The following is a 27,945-nucleotide window of genomic DNA, read 5'->3' on the forward strand; positions in this document are numbered from 1 at the left end:
TGTTGGTTCCCTCCCGGAGCTCAGCCCAAACCCTGCCAAACCGCACGTCGTGCCTCCCCCTCTTCAGCCCTCCCCCCCCAGCAGGAGGTTGTAAACGGTCAACCGTGGCTTTCTGTAGGTCCTACAGGGAGTGCTGGCCACCCCGACTCCTTCACCTGGGCGTTGGGTGGTGCAATGGCCAGGGTTTGCAGCTGAACCCCACCACTGCCCCTCCCGACGCCTGGCCCCGCGGCACCTCACACCCCAGGGCCCTGCTTCTGTGTGACAAACCCATCGCAATTAGCCATGGCCGACCCTTCCAGCCAGCTCTCTCCATAGCCAGTGGTGCTCTGGGGTGCAGCTCGTCACACCTGCGGCAGAGGCCTGCATGAGGGTTCTGCGAAGCGTGTCGCAAAAGTGACCATTTCTCACCAATGACTATGACAGGGAGCTGATTCTGATACAAATACCAACATTAGAAATATCTGCACGTCAGCCTACCAGTGAGTTGTGCTGAAAAACCTCTAGTCATGGAGACAGCACAGGCTTCCTAGGGAGTCTGCTCCAGAGCTTGCCTGTCCTTAGTGCTACAAAAATTGCAGTATCTTCTCAAATCTCCCTTGCAAAAACTTAGGCCAACTAAGAAAAAAACAGTTTTACAGTGTGTGTTTTTATTTTGCTGGGTATCGCAGAATCAAGGAGTGGTTGAGGTTGGAAGGGACCTCTGGAGATCATCTAGTCCAACCCCCCTGCTCAAGCAGAGTCACCTAGAGCACGTTGCCCAGGATTGTGTCCAGGCGGGTTTTGAATATCTCCAAGGAAGGAGACTCCACGGCCTCTCTGAGCAACCTGTTCCAGTGCTCTGTCACCCTCACAGTAAAAAAGTGTATGTTTGCTTACAGATAGATTGCAAAAACATGTGACATAAAACACTGACATTACTGTTTGTGCCAGAGGTTTTCAGCTGATTGCTAATGCTTGGCAGTGCACTTGGTTATGGTTTTCAGAAGGCCAGTTGTTGATGGCACTTTTTTTTTGCTGCCAGAATTAGATCAATTAGTATGACTTGAATTTACAAGAAATGCTTTCTCATTTTATTTTTCCATGAAGAGACCATGTCTGCAGTATTGCTAGCTTCAAGAAATAATGTCAGGCTTTGCAAAGTCTTTTCATAATCTTAAACAGTACTTGTCTTTTTTTATTTTTTAGGGTACAGTATACTAGGACCATGTTTCAAGCTTCTCTTTATGAGAGACTCTCATAAATTTGCTGCTTACAGAAAGCTGAGGTCCTCAGTAATTTGCAGACTTCCAGGAGATGACATTTTGAGTCATATCATCAACAGCATAAGACTTGTGATAACAATGATAGTCTTGAGAGGTAGCCTGTATGTCAGTGGTACAAACTCATGTCATTGAGGGTACAGCACTACTTGTGGAATACTAATTTGGCAACTTTTTTATTTTAGACACTGCTTTAAGATAAAGACATCATGGATAAATATGAAATCATAAAAGAAATTGGAGAAGGATCTTTTGGCAAAGTATTCTTGGCAAAAGGAAAAGTAAATAATGAGCAATGTGTTATCAAAGAGATCAATTTAACTAAGGTAAAACAACAAAACTTGTGTGATAACACTGGTTATTATTTACCTGATTGTAATATTATGTTTAACAAGGGTGTGAACTTGGGTTATGTTTTATCTCCTTTACAGTTGCATGTTGATTATATAGAGTTAAGCTTTTCAAAGACTGTAGTTTTCAACTGCTAAATTAGTGATTTTACAAGCATAAAATAGATATACATTTTGGTATTAACATTGTGTTTATTTTTCACTGCATTTTAGTTCTTTTCAAAACTTCTCTCTACTTAAAAAGTATGACAGTAGCCTAATTTAAATTTTATAATAGATGATTCAACTACAATAAAACTATTGTTGCTGAAATAATTGAACAAAGCACAATTTTTGTGATACATTTTTCTCAACTTCTTCATTTCTTTTTTTCAAAGCCATATTTTCAAATGTGAGTAATTCACAATGGAGCCTTTCAGATTCTCATTTGTGTTTATGGCAATTTGACATTAAGGGTGGGATTCATCTCATCTAATTTTAAATACCCATTCTGTAGATGTCAGCATCAGAGCTACTTGGCTAGACTGCCTTTCTAGGAGAACAAGAGAAATATGCATTTTTAGGATGCTGTTTATCTTGCCTATTTTAGACTTCTGCTTTAGAATGAGATGACTTATTCCATAAAAGTGGCATGTTTCTTTTCATTGATTATAAAGGTAGATTAGGGTGACTAGCACAGGTATGAGATCATCCCAGTCCTATATCTAGTTCCAGAAAGACAGGCAATTAAACTTCCCATGATTTTGATAGAAATTGAGTGTTTAAATACTTTTGTCAGGTCTTTTGATATTCTAAGCCACACTGTTGAATTTCTAGACGTATTAGACAAAAATGACAATAGAGGAATTAATTTTATACCTCACTTCTAGAAGTAGTTATATAACTTCTAGATTCAAACCCAGAAAATTGATATGCTAATAATGACTGCTAAATAAAAAATAAGTAGTTTCTGTCTGTGCTCATGACCAATACAAAGCACATTATTTCTAATTTTAGAGTTTGATGTACACAACATAGAAAAATATAAGCAAGTAAAATATTATTGCCAGTCCCAGTCATTCAAAAATCATGAGCTGTATACAGAAAATTGTGAATTTAAAGTCATAAGACTTTTTTATATGGTTAGGTATGTTTCTTTAATTCACCTTCTGATTTTTGAGTCTTTAAGGATTATGTTTAAAAATTATTTCTTAAGAATGAGGGTAAAAAATTTTATTTTTATAAATAAAAGGACATTTTAATGGAATCTATATACTCTGAAATACTAGTTATCAAGAAATAATAGTAATGAAAGTCTGATCACAGTGAAGGAAATAGAAGTTTTCCATTTACAAGGAAACAGGGTAACAAGGCAAGGTAACAAGGTTACAAGGTAACAAGGCAAAGATTTTACCTGAAATAATACAAGAACTGGTAACAGCAGTAAACAGAAAGACTTTTTTCTTTCTTTTCCTTTTTACTTTGTTCTTTTGAAATTACCCATATTAAGAATGCAGAATCACCTAGACCCTTCTGCAAATACTTAAGGGAAGGTTCCAGTTCAACTGTATTCATTGACTAACTTAGTAAGAGCCATAGCATTTGTTTAAAAAGTTTGAAGATACACATTTGCCTGTTTGTAAAATGTCATAATTTGGTTTGACTTTAATAAAGTTTCAATATATTTTCAAATATATAGTCCAAATGGATATTTTACATTATATATGCACTGTATTTTTATATGTACTGTATTTCTGCATCACCTTGGTGCAAAATCTTTCTTTGCGGGAATGGTTGACCCATGACTCAATGCCACTATTTATGAATAGGGTTTAATATAGCATTGCTAGCATATAGCTTCTTACTTCTTTGTAGATGCCTGTGAAAGAAAAAGAAGCCTCTCAGAAAGAAGTCCTTCTTCTGGCCAAGATGAAGCATGCAAATATAGTAACCTTCTACACTACTTTGCAAGGTTTACTTTTAACATTTTTGTTTTATTTGTGATTACAGGAGTGGAATGCAACAAAATGTAGTTTGTCGTTGTTGCCCAAAACCTAAGCTTGCCCCCAACCCCTAGCTTAGCAATGGGGACAGACAGGTCCCAATTCCTAAAAATGAACACAAAGCATCAGACTGTCCTCACTTGCCCTCTTCCCATGTGTGGGTGAGATCTAAGGTAATGTGAAGTGATTGCTAGATCCTAGGGTGTTTACATTGCTTAAGTTGGACTCTAATCCTAGCCTTCACTTGGAGTCCAGAGTTTGTGGGACTTTTCCAGAAGACTCAATACAAGATGAGAGTTTTTGAGTGTAGCAGGAAATTGGTCCTGATAACCTTTTGTCTTGAGCCATATTTCTGGGTTTGGAAAGAGGGCTAGAATCATCAAAAGTTTATATCTCCATGTTAATTTTAGTGCTGGAAGTGATCCTAAGTACTAATGAAGGCTCAGTTTAGATTTAGGGTTAGTATTAGGGAATGTAAAGTTCTTTGGCCCAGGTTATTCCATGATTCATCAAGGCCCAGAGGGAAAAGAGAGCTTGAGTTGGCAGGACCTTGCACTTTGTGTATGTTTGAAATGCTGGAATCAGTCTGGGTTTGGGTTCGAGTTTGAACTGAGGAAAGTTAAGCTTCCCTCGCTCAGGGTATTCTAGGATTGTTCTAGTTTACTAAAGAAGAAGAGATTTGGTAGCCACAGAGAGGATTGTCCCCTCTTGAATTTTTATTTGAAGATGGGTTCGTGTTTATAATGAAGACTATCATGAGGCTTTGAGTTGGGACAAGGATAAGGGCCTGCCAACTGTCCAGGGCCCAGTGGATTGTGTTATTTTTTGGTGTTGACTGAAACAGGATTTTTTTCAGTGTAAACAGTAAGGTCATGATTACACATAATTCACAATACTCATAATTACTGTATGTGTCCATACCTGATTTTAATGCAGATTAGTAATAGGGTTAGGTTTATGTAGCATGAGGGGAGGAAAGCTTTCTAAGTTCAGCTTTGTTTAAGGATTCTTCAGGACTGAAAGAGAAAGAAGGAAGTCTGTTCTCCATAAAAAACTAATTCCTTATATTTACTTTTACTGCTGAGATCTGTCATAATGAATGCCTTTTGTAATGAATGGTATAGTGATGGCTTGTGCTCAGGATGTTTTCCATGATCAGGACTATAAGTGTTTTAACGGACAGGTAAATCCAGTAGTCTTCTGAACCCAGAGAGGTGAGGATAGGTTGAGTTTCCATAATAAGTAACCCTTGCTGTTTATTTCTACTGTTGGACTCTGACTTCTTTTAGCTCTTTCCTTAACCCTAAACAATCCCAACTATGAAGCCTTTTGCAAAGCATCAGCTGTAAGAACATCCATCTTCTTTCTATCAGTGTGGGCTTTGAAGAGTTATCGCATATATTTAATATTTTGGTGAATCTCCATTTAAAGAAATTTTCATGTCTTTCTTAGCTTTGCTGAAGTCACTTTTCCATCAGGCTTCTCTAGAAGTATCCATTTTTTTATAAGTAAACCTTTGAAATGGAAGAGTAAGTAGAGGATTAAGTACTCCCTTTTAAAAAGAATGACTATATAAAACCAAAACAATTTATTGCTCTATTAATAGGTAATAAAGTAACAAAAGAAAAAAATATACTTTTCCTTGCAGAAAAAAACAAGCTATATATTGTGATGGAATACTGTGATGGTGGAGATTTAATGAAGCGGATAAATATGCAGCATGGAGTGCTGTTTGACGAGGATCAGGTGAAGTTACTTTTAGGGGAAAGGACATTATATAAAACACATGGTTTGAGTTAGCCAATTTTGGATGCTGTTTCTTGTCTGAACTGTTACAAAAAAATTGAACATTTTAGCAAAACTTTGTGATTTTAATGAGAGTTTAGAGTTTGCTTTCTACAAAAAAGATATTAAGATCTTAAACTAAATCATTAGCAGTGTTTTGATATCAATTTTATCACCCCTTCCATTGTTTCTTCCTTTGTGGATGCGCTCTTTCCTTATATTAGTAGTACATTTGTTAAGCCATAAAAACTTTCTTTTAAATGGTGTTTTAGAATTATAGGGGAATATATTATATACCAGTTCTTCATTCTGTTACGCTGTTTGCATCGTGACGTGTCCTGGTTTATACCGAAGTCAATGGTAAATCTCTCATTCATTTCATTAGGGTCAAGATTTCTCTGATGCTGTTTAAATTGTTAAACCAGCACAGAGAAACAATCAAAGGATTCTGACTACTTTTGGAATATGTTTACATATATTTTAGTTTGTAAATATGCACATGTGATAGGTATTGCAATTCACAGAAACAGTAGTTCCCACAAGCCCTTATTCTTTTATATTTTTTTGCTGCCTCTTAACTTTCTGAATGAAAATTTCAGTTATATACTGAGTTTAGTAAACTCTGAGGTTAGTTATTCATGCATTCCAGTATTCATGCATATTCCAGTTTTCCAGGTGCAATAAAAATTTACCTAGATAACTAGTATCTAAGATACCAGATACCTATTATCTAACCTGTTAGTGGAAATCTACTCTTAAAATAACATAAAAGTGGAAAAAAGAAATATTGTCCCTTTTTTCTCTAGAAGGAAAAAAGGAAGTCCCTAGTGTAGAAATCAGTTGCAAGTGAATTACTGGTTCAGTAATGCTGTATTTTATGATCCTATTGGGAGTCATACTAGAGGTAGAGAGAACACGAGAGAAAATAAAGAGAAGACAAAATCAGAGATCGTGCAAATACAAAGCAGAGAACCAACACACACAAAAACTTTGACAGCAAATCAGAATAATGAATATTAAAAGAAAGACAATATAAAGACAGAAGAAGGGATTATCGAAATTAGAGATACATCTGACGATCAAAAAAGGAAGCAAATGGTCCAATTAAATGTAACCTTGTTAAAATATTTTTATATTTTCAAATGTAAGCCTAAGAAAGCCTCATTTATGATATCAGCCCTATTCATGAAATCATCTGCTTAACTTGCAGTGTTACTAAATAAAAGATGATTTATTGAGTCAAAGCCTTCCATGACCATCAGTTTCTCTAAAGAGAGAAGCATATAAGCACCTGCTTACCTTCTTCTCTGAATTAAGTCCAAGGGCCTTTATTCAATAAAACACGTTTATATTTGGAGCTAAGTATATACAACTCTTAAGAGTTGTCCTGGGTAAAGGTTAAAGGATAAACCTGTATTATTAGTTGTTATGCAAGTTTCTTCGTAGCTCTGCTGTTTAACTGTTTCTGCTGTTTTCAGACCCTCAGACTCTGCTTCCTTTTTCTGTGTCACATTCAGTAAGTCTAGAAATACTATTATAACTGGTATGACTTCCATCACTGAGGATTAAGAAGACACTGTCCCATTCTGTCATAGTTGTTATTTGAACTCATTTCTAAATAAAAGTCTAGTGTTCTTATTCTTCTTTGGCCTGCTGCTACAGTCTTTTTTCAGATACAGATCCTGTCACAGTCAGTGAAAATTTGACTTTGATAAGGAAAGTGGGAACAGGTATTTATTTCCACTTAGTTTTGCTATAGTACTTAAAAAGGAAAGGAAACGTCTATGGCATTAATTTTAATCAGTCAAAAATTTATTTCTTATTATTATTTTTTTATATTATGTATAGTCTACATATTTTAGATTTTGCTCTTGTCTTTATTTTATATATTTAAGTAAGACATCCCATTGGAAAACAGAGCCACACAAATTTACAGACATCTGATCCCTTTATCTTTCACTGCAGATTCTGGATTGGTTTGTACAGATTGCCTTGGGATTGAAGCATATTCATGACAGGAAGATTTTACACAGAGATGTAAAAGCACAGGTAGCAAAACTGGAACTGGGGAGGAGACAATTCTGTCTTGTAAAAAATATGCTTAAGAAGCTCTGCCATGTTTCATTTTACATACCAGTTTCTTCTTTGTTTGCAGAACATTTTTCTTAGCAATAATGGAAAGGTAGCAAAGCTTGGGGACTTTGGCATAGCAAGAGAGTTGAACAAGTAAGCACCTTTTTTACTTAGTCTGTGACTTACACCAAATATGAGTGTTCCTGAATGTTCAGAATGTGATTGATCTGAATGTGCAAATTGAAGCTGGGTTGTGCCTGTTGAAGAAGTCTAGTATACCAAGGGTCTGAAACTACCATTTTTGCTCTTATCCTACAACATGCCAAACTTCATCAAACCCTGGATCTGTCTAGCCTAGTAACTGGACTTCTGTTTTGTATGGCACATAGAGTGGGGAAGCCTCAATCTTTCCCCCTTCTCTGTGGAACTGACAAAGAGATTCTGGAAGCACAAATTTTACCCTTGCACATGTTGATAGTCAGGTCTGCTGTTTCATAAAGAGAAAAACTGGTGAAGAGCATTAAAAATTTAGTATAAAAAAAAGTATGTACAGGAGTATGTACAGAGTATGTAAAGAGTATGTACAGAGTCCTTAGTATATCCTCCAAGTGTGTGCCTATACTAATTTAAAAAGAAGGGTCCAGAACCCACTGTTTGGCCCTGAGAGTGAATGGCATGGCCTAGCTTGCAACCATAGGCTAGATCTGTTCACCCACAGAGGGTGGCTTTATCCTTACGTACTTTGAGAACAGCGTTGGCCTGTCCTGAGCCATGGCCAGGCATTGTCTGGGAGAGTGGTTTTTGGCATGGCCAAAACATGCCAGGGAGCATGCTAACAACAGGACAGTGCTAGAATTCGATCTCTTTTTGAACCTCTCAATATCTTTGACCTCCGCAGGATGTTATAGCAATGAACTTCCACAATTTAATTATGCATTGTGTAGAAAGGTAATTAATCCAATTGGTGATACTTGGCTGCACCTACACAGCAAGTCAGTGGCAAAGATGGAAAGGGAATTCACATATAGCTACTTTCGTTTCTGGACAATACTTCCTCCTTTCACTGCCTCTGGCTTGCATGACTGACAGCCACCTAGCATGTTCTTACTTAGTAAGAGTATGAGTATGTTGGACACTTGTAATATTTTGCTGTGTGTTTGAAAGCTTTCAAAATTCTGTGTTAATGCTAATCATGCCTTGAAAATGTTGATTATAATGCTTGTGAAAAGTAGGGCAAAAGGGAATTCCTGTGCTTTCTGTTGAAGCACCAATGCTCTCCACTACTAAAATCGTTGGTCATTTTTACGCAGAACTCGGCAGTACTTTAGTTTTTCTTTGGTCTGTTCCATTAAGCTGTTACTGAACTATTTGAGAACAGAAATAATATCCCCCATGGGCTTTTTGCCTGAATGCCAAGAGGCCTTTATCTCAGTTGCTTGTAAACTTTTTCAGTATATGGGTCTTTTTGTTCATTGTGTTTCATTAGCACTATGGAGCTTGCCTATACTTGTGTAGGAACCCCTTATTATCTGTCACCTGAAATCTGTGAAAATCGGCCATATAACAATAAAACGTAAGTCTCTGTCTTTTCTGCCTATGCGTATGCATGAGTGTATGCAGGTGTGAGAGAACTTATTTTAGTAATCTCATGGTTTAAATCAGTATTTTTGCAGGGCACCACAGATTTCACATGCAGCACCCTTTATGAAAACTTCTTTTTATTATTGTATTGTGTACAACAATTGTATACAGCAACTATTTTATAGCGTACAACACTGTCAGTTGTATTTTGATTGACAGTATCCAGATTGCTGTGGTTTGTCCACAAGCTTAACATAATTGTATTTTTATTTTTATAAAATTATTTATATTTTCCTAAAGCTTAATCTCACTCTGTTTTCATACTCCTTTTTAGTAATGGCCTGAAATGGAAAATAGATTTTTTTCCTTTGCTTTATTTGGTTCTCCATCAAACACTAACATTCTCTCAGTGTTTCCAACATGCAGTAACCAATACAAATATGGATCTTTTTAGTTCCAAGTTTGTGAATTTTTGATAGACTCATTTGTGATTTAAAAAAATACACTAGAAAGAAAGCTGCTAGGCTGGCTATTCTGGAACATACTTTGCAATAGCTACCTGCAGGGAAGACAAATAGGTCTGAGAATTGTAAAGGCTCACTCAGACTTACACAAAATGTTAGATGAAATGCACTGAAAAGTCAGGAGCTGAGGGAGCTAGGCCCCCTTCTCTGTGGGGGATGTGTTTAACACAAAACGGTCCTGGAGCCCAGACTAGCATCTCAGCAATAAGATACTAGTCATGCACCCTTACTCTCTTACTGTCTCCTTAACTGTCAAGTCAGCCAGTGATCACTTTGCCCTTCATCCTGCTAGGAGTATTAAGCAGGCATTTCCTTTTGGCACATGCCTTTTCCAATAATAACAGAAGTACTTAGGTACCATAGAAACATTGGTGCCACGACCAAAAAAGAAATTTTAGGTTGTTCTTTTCAGTACATAGTATCAAAAATTGAAATTTGAATCAATATTAATCTGTGATGGAATCATAATAAATTTGAGAGCTGAGAAGAGGTACTGGTTACATGTATGCAAATATTACAGCCTTTCCTCTGAAATTTTCATTCCTTTTATTCACAGAGATATTTGGTCTCTTGGCTGTGTGCTCTATGAACTATGTGCACTAAAGCATCCTGTAAGTACCTTAGAATCAGATCAATATCATATTATTAAAAAAGGTAGTAGGAAGCCATAAAAAATTCTGGTAATAACAACATTCATAGTCAGCTGCTGGAATTAATTTCAATTTACTTATTGGTATTAAAGCATGACTGCCAGTATTTAATTTTTCATATTATGTCTGTTTTGTGCATAATAAAGATGAATACAGTATATTATGTTGTATTTCTACAATAGTATATATATATACGTACACATCAATCATACATTTATTCCTTAATAAGCACAAAAATTTTAAAAAGGCAGATGGACAGTAGAAAGAACTAAAGTCAAACCTCAAGGTTAGTCTTTAGGCACTTAATTTTACTCATTTCTATTTGAAAATACCAATCTATACTGACTAAAGAACTTGCAACCAACATTTCTCCAGAAAGCATTTCAGGTCCCCAGAAGCATTTTCCTAAAGGTTTTATTTAATTTGGAAGCACATTTATGTCAGGAGATAACAGGCGGTATCTTCAGGAAGGAGGGTTGTCCTCACCCTGCTCTCAGCCTGATGGCCCTTAGCCTGTGAGTATTTTTTGGAAAAGGGAATACAGCAGAGACTAATCACCACAACAGGAGAAGGATCAGATTCCTGGGCCCAGCAAAAGATGAGCTGTTGCTGGCCTGGATGAGGGAGATGACAGAGCTGGGTAGTGCTGAGCTGAGAGCAAGGAGATACTGATAGGGAAAGTTCCAGATTTCACAAAATGAGAAAACATTAATATTACTTCTTATGAATATTAGCTGTTTTATTTTGTATGGCCTATTTTTGAATTTGAAGTCAGGAACCAGATGCTGATGTAGGCAGGAAATCAAGTGTGGCTAAGGCAAGTCTTGTTTACGCACCCTTAAAATATCTGAGTAAATAAAATGATCATTATAGGAAGATGTTGCTTTCAAAATTAGTTTTGCCTGTCTCAGGCCCTAAAAACTGGAAAGATGCTGACCTGCTATGAGGTCTGCTGAGCAGAGAGGAAAAGGTTAACTGATGAGCTCGGTGTGGCTGATTCAGTGACATCAATTGTTAAAATCAAATTGTACTTTGGTTCCTGAGAGAACGTGGAACACAAAGGTTAAGTTGTGTGAACTGAGCTTTTGAAAGAGAACACTGTTAAGATAGTATGTATACAGGTCTCTTTGTTGTACAGCTTTTGGCAAGATAAATCACCTTTCATTCTGGAAAAATTGCTTCTGTGTTATTATGTGACAGCAGAGTATGAAAGAAACCCTTCCAGATACCAAATCTATTATTTGACCTGCTGAGTTGTGCAGTGAAGCAAGGAGAATGTAACCAGGAAATACAATCAGAGAGTGGTTGTATTAATTTTCCCTCTAAAGAAGTGGAAATACAAACATGTTGCTTAAAACCAGCACATTATTGATAGCGAGAAAGGATTTGTGAAAAGATTTCCATAGCACAGGGCTGCTGTCAGCAAGTACCGTTTCTTGTCAGGGGTCTGTCACACTGCTAATAAGTTGGGGAGTCTAGCCTGCCATTTTCATTATCAACCAGCAGTACTTACTGTCATCGTTTTACTGTTTTCATTGAGTTTGAAGGCAATAATTTGCACCAGCTGGTGCTGAAGATCTGCAGAGGACATTTTCAGCCAGTGTCTCCCAACTATTCTTATGATCTGAGGATATTAATTTCCCAATTGTTTAAAATATCTCCAAGAGATCGACCATCTATCAATTCTATTTTAAGGAAGCCCTTCTTGGAGAAGCTCATTGTCAGACATTTGCCCCCTGAGGTGAGTGCTTTGTGCTGCTGCTTGCTGAGGGAAAAATGCTTATCAAAGTAGCATAAACAATTCTATCAGATAGATACCTTTTTGCTTATAGATAATACAAGAAGAATTCAGTCACACTGTGATACACAGAAAAAGACCTTCAGCATTACAGCTTGGACAGAAGCTGATACAAGGTAATGATAATAATATTAATTAAAATCAGTTCTACACTAACATTTGTTCTATCTGCAGTCAAGTTGAGCAGTAAATATTTGATGGCTATAAATCTCTCCAGCAGTCTTTAATGCACATTTGCACACAAGAGCTTCATACAAAGTGGCAAATAAACAGAGGTGAGAACTGCACCAGCAAAAACTTTGACCCCAGACAGTGCATCACTGTCCTGTTCAGGAAAAGACAACTTTAAGACCAGCTTGTTACCACAGTTCAGCCTGAAAAGCTGCCGTAGTAAAGTGCTGAAACATTAATCTTAATTCTTTTAAGAACAGAATTTACAACGCTGAGAGACTTTGGCATAGATGTAGTTCAGGTCCATCACATGACAAACCTCCTTACTTTATTTTGCTAAGGCACCTGCAAAAATGAAAAAATCTTGCAATTTTTTTTCACGGTATTTTACAAAATGCATTTTACAAAATAATAGAGTTGTATTTTACAAAATAGTGTAAATTAGATTAAATTGTGAGAGACAACTGTATTTGGATTTAGTGCTCATTGATAGATCACATTGTGTATGCATATTCTTAGAAGACATGGATGAGAGTAAATGGCATCTCTGTATGAACTGCTGGACATCTGACATGGTTCTGACAGTGTGATCTTTTCCTAATTCTATAATCTTCAGTATATCATAATTATTCTTCAAATTTTTCTTTGGAAATATGAAAGTAGTTTAAACAGATCCGTGAAAATAGACCACTTACTTAACTTACAGGCATGGTGAGCTTCTCTTTTTCAAAAGTTCTTCAGCAGTGTAAGAACCCACGTTATTTAGCAAATTAATTTAAATGAGATTTATGTGCCCTCAGATGTAATGCAATTTTGACAGAGGCACCTAAACACCTAAGTCACTTAGACATTATTAAAAATATCTATACTCATATACTCATAATTTTCACTCATTCTATGTCCCAAACATGATACTCTGTGGTGGATAATAGTCATTGCTCAGGAAGAACTTAATATTCACTTAGAAACTACTTAATCCTAACAAATACACTAGTTTTCTTTATTTCAGCTAAGGTCTTTGTTAAAATACTTTTTCTGACCAAACTGGAATGGTATATTGTGTTATTCTCTTACCTGAGGAATTAATAGATAAGATAAATTTTTCATTTTGCAGCTCTTCTTTCCAAATTTCACAAGTGCTACAACATTGTCTAGTGGTAGTAGAACAGTGAGGGCTAAGCTTAAAAAGGAGGTGCTTAAGAAGTAGGTAGACATTTAGCCTCTAATGAAACCTGAGCTTAAGAATCAGACCTTCTGATTTCTGTTCTTGGTGCTAGCATCAAATCAGTATTTTAGTTTAAAGAAGTCTCCCTTTGATTCAGTGTACTTCTTTGTAAAGCTAATCAATAAGATCCACTTCACATCAGTTTTTGACAAATCGTAATGTTCTCAAAAACATGTAATTGTAAGAATGATGAGCAGGATGCGTAGGAAGTGTGAAGTATGGTGGTGGTGATGATGAAGAATGGCATAAGGAGGCTAATAGCCCAGCCTGTCAGTGTTAGGGCTATGCATCTTACTGTGGTTTGCAACAATCACGTAGAAAACACGGTAGATAACCTTTTAATCTTTTGTCATTAAGAAGCACATAAACTTCAAAAAATGAGAGCCCAGGAGCAAGTTCCTCCAGAATGTGGAATGGTGGTACCTGTCAACAAACAGGAATTATTTCAAAGAAACGTATGGAAACCTCCTTCAAGAGGGCAACAGCCTATTTGTCAGGTACCGTGCATAGAAAACTTACATGAACTCCACCTTCTTCTAAGATTTAATCATCTTCAGATGGAATATACCTGCTCTTAAAAAAGACCTTTTTAAAGGCCTCATTAAGATGGACTAAATTTAGCTTCATGCCCTACACTGAGCCTATGGAGACAATTAAGCACTCTTGAAGCCTCAGAAGAACTATTAAAAAGGCCTAACTGAGGAACACCAAGTTTAGGCTGCTTCAGTACGGTCCTTTGTAACACAAGGAGTCAGGCATGCTCTACATTTACTTTTGCTGAAAGACAAATAAACTGAGTCTGTTCCTTTTTTGCTATAAAAGCAAATACACTGATCCTTTTACCTCACTGCCACTAAGAACCCATTTCATGGGCAAAACCACTGGGACCACATCCTGCAGCAGACAGCCCCTTTTCCTCAGACCATCTGTGTCCCTCACTCATTTTCCACCTCCATCTTTCCTCAAGCCATCTCAGCCCTGTGCCATCTTCAGCCTCTCACATGACATCACCTCATACCCCGTCTTTATTTTCAAGAGCATGTAGTACTCCCTTGGGTGCTGGTGAACACAGAGCAAAGCAAATGTAGGAGCTGGGAGCTCCCAGCAGTAATTGTTTATTGCAGTTACAGTAGACCAGCTGATAGCAGGAATCTGTGGACTTCCCAGAACTGCAGCCCTCAAGCAATCACTTATCCTACCCTGGCCCTATACAGAATATAAGACTTAATTTTTCTCACAGTTACATTGGTGCATATCCAATGCAAATCCAGAGATGCTGGCTAAGTTTCCTTCCATTGTGCACTGCAGTAATGAAAGACAGAATTTTGTCCACAGTGTTTTAATCTACCAGATAGATCTCTTAATATTAATACTGGGCAGGTTCCCACGTTCTTTCAGCATCCAAATGAAACAGCCAGTTTACAGGGTTTGGGAGATACTTGCAGTGTCATACTCTGAGTGAGTTGCTTAGGGACTCACTGTTCACCGTTCACACTCCCCTTTTACATTTATTTAGGTGGCCTTGCTTTCTCTGTTGCTTGGGATGATCATGCTTCTGGATACCATGTTCTCAAAACATCTTTCAATGAGGGACAAATGTACCCTTTTCAGTGTTACCTCTTCCTCAGGATCACCATTGGCAGAGGAAAATTTTCTTCTAATATAGATATTAATTTATATTGTGCTGTGATCTGGACCATAGCATAGGTAGATGAGTCTATATTTCCAGTGTTTCTAAAAAGGAAAACAGGGAGAATTGGTAAACATATATACTAAGGAAGATATACTTAGATTCTTTTTAATTTATGTAAGGAAAATAAGTAAAATTATTCATTTTTCTAATACAGCATATGGTGGCTTTTAGTCTCCCACTATGGGAAAGTTCATGGATGTCTTACCATACTTTTTTATATCATGTAACAGCAGCTAGACAGTCACCTTCTCTCCATTGTTCCTAGGAGAAATAGAAAAGACAGTCTTGTCACAGAGTAGAAATACAGGAATGTTTCGTCACAGTAAGGACTTTGAGAAATGAAAGGCAAGCTCCCCCGGGCACATAATCAAAGAGATGGTGGCATAAACTAGCCCAGTGCTCCCCTGAAAGCAGCCGTCAATGTGTATATTCCCCAGAACTACATCCCAGGATCCCCTTGCTCTCACATGTCAAAATAAGACTCTCCCGGAATTAATTCAGTGCTTCGGGCTTGGGAACAATGCAGTCGGGCTTGGGAACAATGCAGTGGCTCGAGGGGAAGTAAGTTACAGGGTACAAAGCCCCATGCTGACTGACTCACACAACAGTGTGGGCTGCTGCTTAATGAAAGGATGGTAGAACAGGGAGAGACAGCAGTAGGATTACAGAGACCCCAGTAAGCTAGGACGTTTCTGGGTTAGATGTGAAAGTGTTTGGAGAACTTACACTAGCTATAATGTAGATAGCCTATATTATCATGCAGCTGAGAATGAAGAGAGGGACAGGAAGTTAATTCAAAATGATATTGATAAGGAGGAGAAAAGATTAACATCCTTTACTATATTTGCAGCCACAGAGCTCCAGAATTAAGGTGGCAGAAAGACCAGAAAATATTAGAGTACATGGGCATTATGGTCATTACTATGATAAACTTGACAACTTGCAGAGGCAAGCTAATGCACGCTATGACCTTTCTCACATCAGCCAAAGAGTTGAGAAATACTATAAACTAAAGGGACAAGTTGCACCTTCACCCCCACCACTCAACTGGTAAGCCTTTATCACTGTATTAGTAGTTAATTGTTGTACGTGTTTTGAGTTATCAGCATTCTTGATCATGTAGCAATAGGGACATGGACGTCAGTATGATTCCTTCTCTGCTTGGTCTTTGATAAGTTTTTTGTGTGTGTCGCACAACAACAAAGCTTTGTTGCTGTCTGTCTAGAAGTACCTTCTGAATATGTTGTTCTGATGTTTGAAATTTCATTTTCAAAATATCTCCCAAGCATTTTATTAGGGGAGGAATAAAACCCACCTTTTTGTAAACTTTCTGATTATACCAGGGATAAACACTGCCTTTCCTCCCTACTGGGATCAGAAAGATCTAAAGAGCAAAAAAATTTTTTTTTTTCCTGCAGAGCTTATATTTTGGTTTCAGGTAAGAGACCCTTTATCCAGCAGTTTGTGTACTTCAAAGCCTTTCTCTCACAAAGCAGGGGTAAAACCATTTTTTTCACTTTTGATATTGCTGGTCCATTCCATGACTGGCCATTTTATAAGTGGGTGAGCTTTACAAACCTTGAAAAAGGTAAGTGAGGAATTTTTAATATTGCCTACTTTGGGAACCTTCCATTAAGGCTGGCTGGATCATTAATTTTCATTCAATGGTTTAGAATATTTCAGTTAAGGATCATCAAATTTAGAACATCTTGTCTGAGCTGAGTTTATAGTGTCTTATTTAAGGACAAGCTCAGTTCATTTTGGCTCTCTGAGACACAAGTGGATTCTGCGGGTATGAAGTTAAATAAATAGAAATCAGGAAACTTACAAGTGACTGCTGATTATTTTATATCAAAAAAGAGGTAAATCTTAAAAAAAAATCCAGAATACATAAATACAAAGTTAGATTGATAGAGTTAAGCACAGAGGAGAAATAAAAAAGTTATTGTTGAATATGCCACCTCCATTCTCACAATTTTTACTCTTTTTGAGGATCTGAACAACTTTGTTTTGACTAACGCTTCCACATACCATTTATGAAATAAAAGGTAGAAAAGCACTTTGCGGCAGAAGGCTTATGTAACTGAAGTAATAGGAAGGGGAATACACAAAGTGGATATGTTTTCTCTTTTTTATTTTATTGTTGTTTCATATTTATACCTTTCATGTAATACAAAGAGAGCTCAGTTCATGATACGTGGTAAAACTGAAAGGGAAGTGTATGTGCAGAAAATAGTAGAATCTGTGAAGTAAAATGTGGTATTTGAACATTACTTTCTTCTATCAGGCCTGCAGATTATCTTCAAAGGCATTTTGAAGCCCAGCAGTACAAGATTAAAGTGGAAAAGCAGTTGGTAAGTAAATACCAAATCATTGAATAAAATCTGTAAAAGAAAGTGAATGAAATTTCAAAAGATGAATTCATGTCTTTCTAATAGCAGACTAACACTGACAAGTAGAAAGTTCTGCTCAAAGTTTTTCCTCAAAAAATACACACTTGCCTTATTGCACTCTTCAATGGAACAGGGGGAGTGAATTGAAAGAGCGTTGAAGGAAAGGGTTCTAAATGAAAATTCCTTTGTTCTGTGAATTATTTGTACATCAATAGGGACTGCAGCCGTCCTCTGCTGACCCATATCATAACCAAATACAGCAGCAGAAAATAAAGGAAGAGCATCTCAAAAACCATCAGCTGGACATATCTAGAAAGAATGAAATGAAAGAACAGGTAAAAAAAAGTCTTTCTTAGCTGCCTAAAGCTGTTTTATTAATCTCCTTGACAATGGTATTTTTGATGCGAGAAGCAATTCTTTTCCATCTGACAACAAGCGAAATATGAGCTGTTTTCATGTGTTTCTATCTTTCATAGACTGGTGAAGACTTGACACAAATCTGACTTCCATAATCACGTTAAAAACTGTGGCCTTGATTTTGATCTCACTTCTGCTGAGATCAGTGGAGTTACATCATTGAACAAACTAATATCAGAGGACAATAGATCCTCACATTTACAAACCAGAGAAAATATTGATAAATGCATTATTTATGTATGTATATTCATTATTCAGAAGTCATACATTTCTCTTCATACTATGACATTTAGAATGTGATATAGTACTATGTGACACATACTGTTTCCCTGGTATATTACAACTTTTGGAGATTATGTATATTCTATATAGACATAATAACCTATTTCTCTTTTTGTATGCCTGAGAAAACAAACTGATACTTCTTTCTTATATGAACATATGTAAATACAATTGATCTTCATATATTTAATTTATAGGAATATGTTGTCCAAATAAATATGAATATATTAATTTTTACCTAAAGGTCAGACTTGGAAGTAAGAACATACTTATCATATACAGATTCTTCAGAGATTATTGCTGTTTAGAAGTGAGATTTTACAGAGGTTTGTAATATGGACAAATTTGGATAGACTTTCATAGAAACAGTAAAAGAGAGGTCCTTAACACAAAGGTTATCTTCTGACCAAATTTGAAATTTTTGCTTCAGAGCGTAGGGATGATGAAGCTTCTCCACAAAAGATTACCAGGTTTTGTTTCATTTTGTAGAGGACGTTACCATAGAATAAATAATTTATACATTTTTTCCATCCTACTTACTTAACTTAATTTTTAGTCCTTGAGTTTCACATCCCAACCTTAGTATCCTTACTCAGCCATTCCTTAGGCTATTCTTGGAAGTAACTGTTTTGGATATAATTCTAAAGAAGATGCAGAATGAAACAGACAGTCCAGAAAACTTCAAAAGGGTTAAAGTCTGAAAGAGTAGTAGCTTCAAAAATGTCCTGTAATGGGAAGTATCAATCAGTCTTTAAAATTGGCAGTAAAGGACACTGATCCTTTTTTCTCATATGTACACAGTTGTATATCCATAGAATATTTTTGTTTAACTAGTGTTATTTCTGTATGTAATTCTAATACAAACATATTCTACTTTGCTGTTGTTTCACAGAAGTACCTGAAACAATTAGAGAAGATTCGAAAAGAATACCATAGTGATCTAAAAGAACTCAGATTCAGAGCAGGCGTACTCCAGGTAACAAAGCTCAAACATAAACACAGTCTTTAAAGCTAGTACACTTACACAGTAATTGAAATGAACATTTTCTAAACATGTCTTTTAGGAGAATACAAAAATACAAGATAAAACCTATCTTGTGAAGCAAGGGAAAGCTGAGGACCAGTTTGAAACCAAGGATACATCTGGAACAAGAGAACAATCAGTTCAGGTATCAGTACTGTCTTATAGTCTAAACAGTACTTGTGGGGTAATTATACAGAATAGTGCAAGTCCGACGTGGTTTTTTATTCACTCTCTTTGGTAATTCTGAAAAGCAGTGAATTTTAAATCTCACCTGATGCTAGCACTGTATGTGAAAATCTCCCTAACCTCCTTTCATGAATAGCCTGGGAAGTTTATTCGGTTGCGTCCTGATCTGTTTTTCTGTCTTCACCTATGTGTATTAGGATATACTTTTACTTAATATCTCTTTTCAAAAGTATGTTTCTTTTCCTTGCTTTATGAGCAAACTATTGAAGAAGCCAGTCATCATAGTGACAGATCTTCATAAGAATTCTGTGCAGAAGACAGTAATTCGTGACAGAATTACTGCACAGCACAGAGTAGAACATAAACGTGATTCTTGTAAGGAAGATGCTATGTGTGGAGTATTTTAGAATGCAGTTTGATTTGGATTCCTTCCTTAAACAGAAATTTGGGAAAAGCAGGAGTAAGAGGTAGAGCCAAAGGCTTCCTGTTACAGGAATCCTCCACTTCTTATTAAATACTGCCAAAGCAGCCACTGGAATGGAGTTCAGAACTGTTCCACTTTTACTTTGCAGTATTGGCATGGTGAAGACCAGATGAGGTTGCCAGACCACACAGAGTTCTGCAGCAACAAGTCCACTGTGTGTGATGGGGTCTGGGAAGAAGGTGTAGTCCTTAGCGAATAAGCATATAATGATATTCTTTTCCAAGTGAAAAGAATGAAAGCCTCGACTTGTTAAAATTAATTTCAGTGTGCAAATTGCCGGTTCATTCTGAGGGGAAAACGGCCCTGATCTCACTGCTGGGATTCTTCAGTCAGGATTTGCCTCATTTAGCACAGGACTTACTGCATTGTTCAGCAGTGCAGTGCAGCGCTGACAGGCAGACTTTCACATAAATCTGTGACAGACGCTGCTCCCCTCTAGCAGCTGGTACTTGGGTCAAACCTGCCAATATTAGTAGGATTCTCTCCAGTGATTTTCATGGATCCTGGATGAGGCTTTTCTAAAATGAATTCACACATCACTTGACTGGATAAACTAAATTATGGGCAACCAGAGCCATGACAGGACAGAAATGATATTCCCAGTGTTTTACTGAGAAATGCAAGATGACAAAAAACGAAACAGTAGACTTTGCGCCTGCTTGCTGTTACCTTAGTTCATGGGCACTCCATCTATTGAAGGAACTGCTTAGATGTTTAAAAAAAGTAAAATCTGTGAATTGTGATTTCATCTGAGGTTGAGGACATGCCCTAATAGCAACAGCTCACTGAAGGAATTACACACAATTCTTATTTACTCTGCTTTTATCTGATGTGGACCTATGTTCTAACATAGGACAAAGGAATATGATTAAATATAATATAATATGATTGATAATATATATCATTAAATATAATAATATAATAACGTAATGATAATTATATTATATTGTAATATGATATATAATATTATAATAATTAAATAACTTCTAGGTGTTAGCAGAAGACAAGATATTATGAAACATGGTTAGACTTTCTACAGGTCTAGGTTTCCATTATAATTTTGATTTTCATCACTTCCAGTTTTTGCCAGAATGAAGTTCAGTCTGAATCTTCTTGCATATGATCATTTAAAAGAAAAGAGGTGTTATTTATTTCTTGACACAGTACTGTATCCTCCAGAATATCCTCCACTTGCAAAAAATCAGAGGTTTGCACTTTATGAAAGGTATCCTACGTTTTCTTTTTGCCAAATATGCCAGAATTGTAATGTCTTTTACTATTAGATTCTAAACAACAATAAAGCAATGAATGGAATATTCTTACAGGCATATTCACAAGGAAATCAGTGACTACATTCACTACTCAAATAAGTCTTTTTATACAGGTTTTATACATATTCTGATTCCAAGTAATGCATTCTAAAGTTGGGGATGTTTTCTTCCCTCCAGGACGTGGAAGAAAACTTTAAACAAGTCAGACTCCAGGATTCACAGAACCCAAAAGTCTTAGAAAGGAAACATAACACAAAGGTATCTGTGTTCATTTCCATATTTCTTCCATTTTCTTGTTTCATCTGTTTGTTTCAAATGGTCCTATTATGCCACAATAGCTCTGGAGATCAGCTTGTTTGAGAGTCAATTAAGAGTGCTGGTCTACTGTTTGTGAAGAGTTTCCGTGGGAAGATAGGATCACCAAGAGAAGGAATGTACAGCAGAGCTTTTCTGATAATTTGAGGCTCTCTAGATATTCTCAGGTGGTGATCAGTCCCCACCTACTTAGCTTTATATCAAGCTGCATTAGTAGTGTACAGAAAAACTCTTGCTGACTCTAAGTTTAAGAGAAGTCAAGTCAGGCTGTTTTTTTCTTAACATTTTCTTGTAAATCATTATTCTCTACAGTGCATTTTAAGTTGTAGAGGGGGGTGGCAATGTATTTAGTGGAAATACACATAAGACATCAGGAAAGATTCTGACCAAAAGATCATTCTGACCATTAAGTGTTGGAATGAAGCTCTGTGAAATATTGCACTGAAGCAGTATTCAGATTTAGACTGGACAGTATAGTTAAGAACCAACAGTTAAGAACCCATTCTGTGCATTGCAAGGATTTGAATTAAATGATCATCTAAGACAGCTTTTCTTAAAATCACTGATATTCCAGCCTTGTGTAGTGGATTTAATCATTTTAAAATACCCACAAATTATACTTCTGAGATCTATTTTTGTCTAATTTGTTCAGCTTTAATCTTTAAATGGAAGAAAAATCTTGTTAAATAGAAGAGCTGTTTTTTTAATGGATTGTAGTTCCATATAAACTGTGTATATTTTAATTAAATGGTTTTATTAAATAGAATATTTTAATAAGTGTGTAAAATTTCTTTAGGGAGGAGTAAAGTTTGAAATTAATTTAGATGTATGTGTTCCTGAGGAAGTCAGCATTCAAGAAGCAGAGGTAGGCTACAGCTATATTCAAAGCCTTTACATTAGTAATCTGAAAACATGACAGTAGCTCCATGATTTAAGGTTTTACTGTTTCAATTACCATCCTCCTTACCTTTGTCATAATGAAGCTCCCTATTGAAGCTTTGTTGCTCTATAGCATGTATCTGACCTTCTGCAAGAGGATAATAGCTTAGAATAAAATTGGATGGGATATGGATCAAGCTTTCACATGATAAAGGATGAAGGTGTGCAGCTATTTTAGTTCTGTAAAAGTTTGGGGTGGGGAGATGAACACATTTGAAAAATGAGTTAGCTTGCAAATGCCAAATTTGAATTGTAAATTGTTTTAGTACATTTGTTTGAGTATTATTTGAAAAGATAATGGCCACTTTTGCAATTATTAGCTATGCTGGTTTTAAAAATGTGGTTATTTCATGCAAATCAGAAGTTACAGCATTTTTATAAAACTTAATACTTAACTCAGCAAAATCCTTGTCAGTTTAGAGATTCCAGAAAACTCCGTCTGTGACTCAGTCCATAACAGAAATTCGTGTGAGGTCTCAGTTGTGTTTGGAGCTTATGCATGCAGCAGACCAAAGCAAACACCTGAGACCAGTACTGTTTCTCAGTGCAAACACTACACGAGTCCAAGGTCAGAACTTGACTCTTCTCAGGTCCTTCTTTCTGGGCTTGGGCTTCATTTTCAGAATAGGCCAAAACTGATGAATGGCCATGGCCAACACGCATGCAGGGTTTATAAGATCAGTAGGAGCAGAGTTATTAGAACTGTAGAAGAATAAAGTCAGTGGAATTACAAAGAAATGGGCCTGCAATTCAACTTTCTGCCTAGTACAGTTTCTATGGAGAATCTGATAATCTGATCATGGTTTAGAAAGGGTATTTTCACCTGAGAGAAAAGTTCCTCCGGCAAGACACATATGTTTGTTATTCTAAATTATTTTCTAAGCCAACTGCCTATTACATTTTTTGTTTTGTTTTCATCCATGTGTCATCCTCTTCGGCTTGCATAAGTCTTTTTCTGTCCTTTTTGGGGAAGGGTTGGGCTGTTTTACAAACAACTATATAATAAGAAAGATCTCTGTCCATTCTTTGCTTGACATACTTTCCCCCCAACAAATAATACTAAAAGTTGAGCCTGATTCATTGTCATGCTATTTTAATATTATATTAGCACAGTTCTATTTCTTTTCAGTAGTATTATATAACAAAGCAAGAATGACATTGTGATAAGCAGGTGTTATTTAGACAAAGTAGAAGTGAGACTATAGACAACATGTTAAAAGGAGAACATTTATAGCTAGTCAACACATAATAGCTAGCTATTAATTTTTTTATTAGCATATTAGGATGTTTAAAGTATTTCTAATAGTAACATTGGAAAGTAGAATTTCTTTCCAGAATATATATACTTAACTTATTAAGCACTATTTTGTTATTCTGTTGTTTCACTTCTCTGCAGAGTCCCAAGCAGCCCTGTGATACATAAATCACAATGTGTGTTTTGAGTCCTAGTGTTTCACTTTTGCTACCTGCCTGTGCATACATGAGAATGGTTGTAAAGTTACTGTCCCATATTTCTTTTCTAAGTAACTTACTGTTGTTTCAGGTACTAGATAAACTCAGTGAGACTTTAACTTTTGTGGATGGTGAGAATCTTAAGGAGAAATTGGTGGAAGTTTATGAAGATCATACAGACAGGGCTTTGGAAGAACTAGCTGGATGCCAAACAGGTATTACATAAAGAAATACAAAGCCAAGTGAATATATTTGTCCTGAAAATTAGTTAGGAGTTAGTTAAGTTCAGTAATTTCAGGCTACAGCAAGTTTATCTGATGAGGTCTCTAAGATTTTATGACAGTCAACATTATAATCACACTGAAATCTGTTTAAAAAAACCTGAAATAACTCTTCCTCTTCTTTTCTTCTCCTTAGAGTCCAGTGATATAGGTGATACCAAAGAAAACAGAAAACATTGGCAAGCTGAAGCCCCTCAGACACTCCTGAATGTTTTAGCTGATGCTGATGTCACATCTGTATCCCCTACTATGACTGAAAATGAACTTGGTAAGAATGTGTTATATTTTTCAGTGAATGAAGACAGGAATGGCTAGAATTCAGCCAGACTAGTTACAGACCTTTGCCAAGACGGTCTCATACTAGAATGCTCACAGGATCTGATGGGCTTTTTTAATCTCAGGACTTCATACTAACTGAGGTTATCCTGTGTGTTAAACAAAAGAATGCAATTGTCATTTTCTGCTCACTCTAATATTGCCATCATGCTGTGCTGCTCATGAAGATACCTGGAGATATTGCTCATAAATATAAAGAGGGGTTGACCAATGATGCATTATATGAGTTACACTGTGTGCTGGGTGAACAAGAGCTGAAGATGCCAGCCCTTGCAACTAATCGACCAACTGATTGACATGACTTTCTTTAGCCTTGAGTGGATGACACACAAGAACTAAGACAGTCTGTGGCCAACACCATCCAAGAACGCTCCACACAGTGGTGTTGCTACACAGTCACAAGGGCTGCTGTACCCTCACACAAGTGTGGCTGTGGTGATGCTCCTTTTCAGAACAGGTTAATTGCTAGGTTTCTCAGAGCATATATTCCCAGTGAGCCAGTGACTGATTGCTGCAAAAGAGGGACTCTTCCAGCATTCTCCCAGTACCCCATATACTCAGAAACACCCTGAAGAGTTTGCATGGATAATCAGGACAAAGCAGAATATTACGTTAGCATTCCACTTCTTGTTCCCTCATTCTGCCTTAGATGATGACTGTAGGGTGCAGCAGAAGCAGGAACTTCTGTTCAGCCCTAAGAAACCAGCACATCTGAAACCAGGAACTACTCAGTGAAGCTGCAGCTGTCTATTCCAGCCAGGCCTAATTAGCAGTTATTTGAGCATTAAAATCGGTGTTAGAAATTTTTAGTGTCCAATAGTCCAAACTATTTTTTATCTACAGTATCAACCAGATCAAATACTTATGAAAAAAGTTTTCAGAAGGGAAAAAAGTTCCACAAGGAAAAAGAAGTCAAGTTTCAGGATTACCCAAAAGGAATAAATCAGTGTTAAAATTAAAAAGTCTGAATGTGACAAAAGAAGACAGTGCCAAGCCACAGGCATGCTTTACTGACCTGAGAACCTTCCTGTTCTTTAGCTGACCATGTTATTCTGCCTGAAGACACCCCAGAAAACAGGAAACAGTGGAAAAAAACAGCACCAGGGACACTCCTGAACATCTTAGCAAAACCAGAACTGTCTAATGACTCCTTTATTCAGCTTGAGGAGGAAGTAGGTAGGATGTTTGTTATTGTAAAGTCTACAAGTTTTTCTTTGGTGTATTATTTCTTCTACCACTGAAAAGGACTTGTGACTAGAACAAAAATTTCGAAACAGTTGACAAAGTAGAAAAACAAGGGCAGCCTCTATCTTGTAGCACTGAAAGAAGCTTCTTTCAGAATGTTAACTGGGTAGCTGCCATTTTCAATTGCAGGAAAAAGGGGAAGCTCTATTTATCAGCTATTACTTCATATAGAATATTTTCATTTACTTGGGTAGATGGAGGCAAGCCACTACTACCAGCATGTTAGAAGAAAACATAACCTTGCAACTGCTGAAACTGAAGAACCCTGTAAAAACATTTATATGAATACATCTATTTATACAAAACAGCTATAAACTGTAGTATATGATGGCTTAAACTGCAGTGGTGACACACCATTTTACAAATCATCGATGGTGATACAGCTGACACTGAAATTAATTCCAACTTACTTATACTGCAGCACATTTTCCTGAAATAACACGATGTTTTAAAAACTACATTTACTTTGAGTCAAAGTGCATTTTAAGCATCAGCTAAAATGCAAAGCAAGAGTATTGCCCATAGAAAAATGCAGTACATGTAACCTGAGATTGTGTTTTTATGCACTACTGCCAATCTACTGAATATTTAATTAGATGACAAGCCTTTTAAGCCAGCTAAATTGTACATGCCAAATACTAACATTTTTAATGGATCGTGAGAAATATCTTTCATTTGCAACTATGCAGTTAGTGCTCTTCTGCTAATTATGCCTTATATACATGTTTTCTCATAGTATAACAAGGTCTTTTAAAATTGCCCCATCCTAAAGACTAAACAAGCTAAATGTACATTCCTCTCCTAGGACTAGCTTTATAGCTTATGCTTAAGGAAAAGGAAATCAAACCACACTTCACTAATGTCAGTAGTTTATAGGGCTAATGCAAGAATAAGGTCACACAAATATTCTAACTGCTATTGCTTTTATCAGTTACCTTTATTAAAATATTTTGAAAGCACTCTCTTAATACCCAATTCTGCCCTGCTACTCAAGCTGATTTTGTGGACTATATCGTTACCCGGACTGACAGATTTCTGCTGAAATGCAGAAATCAGCCTTTACATAGTAAGATAGCAACTCTTATATCATTGTTTTCTCACCTTTCAGGTTGGAGTTGCCCTTTAGTCTTGAAAGTGAACATTCTTAGAGAACTACAGCTACATCCAAGCAGTAATTTTCAGCCTTTCCCAAACAGTCCCTAAGCTTTCCCACTGAAAATGCAGAACCCTGTATGAGAAACTTAAACATACTAACAGCAGATTCCCTTTCTTGCTTGCTTTTTACAGCCCTTTGGTTATGATTTACAAACACTCTGAGTAGATGTTATAAAACATTTGTGATCAAGAATAACAGAAGTCAATTAAGCATGATATTTACATTGTTGTAATTTAAACAAAAAACCCAAGCATTTACTTATTTATTTGCTATTAATTTATACACACTTTTACAGTTTACTTAATATATAAATAAAGGAACATTTCTTTCCCTTTCCAGAAGGGAGATTATTAACCTCATTGCCTCCAAAAGAAAACAAGGAAGACGATTCAGAAATATACTCTGCTGTTGATGTTGATGAAGGCCGACTTGAGCCAAGATCAGATGATGATGACACGTAAGTCAAGCATACCAGAAGAAATCCATGCAACTGAACAGTTTTCATGAAATGGCAGGTTGCATTGCCTAAAGCTTTTCCTCTCTGTCCTTTTAAGTTCATAAATCAAGAAAACTTACTAGCTTTACAGTCTGCTAATTTAGCTTTTAATTCTGTAATTTAGTATTTTAAATGCCAATGTTGACATTAAAAATATTATGCAGAAGGATTCCTATGGCTTTTGCAACTCCTGCTCTTTGACCTTATAAACACAGGGAAACAACCTGATGGAGAAAGGAGAAGAAACAGCTCACATTTTGTGTCTAGCTTCTGTATATTTTACAAAGTATTTTTGAAAGCAAAAATCTCAAAGGCTTTGAAACTAGAAAAGCTTATAATAGAGCTGTTTAATTAATATAATTTTCTTGTTTAATTTACAGAAATTTTGAAGATTCTGAAGATGAACTGAGACATGGGCTGGATAGAGTCTCCTGTTCCTTCAATAAATAAAGGTCAAACAGATGAAGAAAGGATAAGGTTACTAGCCAACTACTTAGAAAATCTGATGAGTATTCAGAAAATAATCCCAGGCCATTTAGTGTTTACACACATAATGAAAAAGGCAAGCAGGAAG

General features: G+C 36.5%; 1 protein-coding gene across 1 annotated transcript; it reads left to right on the plus strand.

The window, feature by feature from the left end:
- The first annotated feature begins 819 nt into the window (after positions 1-819).
- NEK5 (NIMA related kinase 5) lies at positions 820-27,937 on the plus strand. The gene is made up of 23 exons (XM_067291649.1): positions 820-865; positions 1,448-1,588; positions 3,467-3,563; positions 5,243-5,340; positions 7,345-7,428; positions 7,535-7,605; positions 8,939-9,025; positions 10,114-10,168; positions 11,748-11,948; positions 12,040-12,121; positions 13,762-13,898; positions 15,945-16,144; positions 17,382-17,448; positions 17,703-17,822; positions 19,079-19,162; positions 19,251-19,355; positions 21,329-21,409; positions 22,263-22,331; positions 23,949-24,072; positions 24,275-24,406; positions 25,513-25,650; positions 27,215-27,332; positions 27,752-27,937. Exons 2-23 carry the CDS (start codon positions 1,472-1,474, stop codon positions 27,819-27,821), a joined length of 2,337 nt encoding a protein of 778 aa, XP_067147750.1. The 5' UTR covers positions 820-865; positions 1,448-1,471; the 3' UTR covers positions 27,822-27,937.
- Positions 27,938-27,945: the final 8 nt, after the last annotated feature.

This window comes from Apteryx mantelli, chromosome 1 (genome assembly GCF_036417845.1).
Source record: "Apteryx mantelli isolate bAptMan1 chromosome 1, bAptMan1.hap1, whole genome shotgun sequence".
NCBI classification, from domain to species: Eukaryota; Metazoa; Chordata; class Aves; order Apterygiformes; family Apterygidae; genus Apteryx; species Apteryx mantelli.

Coding starts and splice junctions, on each gene's coding strand:
- NEK5 (XM_067291649.1), top strand. CDS start 1,472: ATGGATAAATATGAAATCATAAAAGAAATTGGAGAAGGATCTTTTGGC. Junction 16,145..17,381: donor TCACCCCCACCACTCAACTG/GTAAGCCTTTAT, acceptor TTCTTCTATCAG/GCCTGCAGATTATCTTCAAA. Junction 21,410..22,262: donor AAAGGAAACATAACACAAAG/GTATCTGTGTTC, acceptor AAATTTCTTTAG/GGAGGAGTAAAGTTTGAAAT.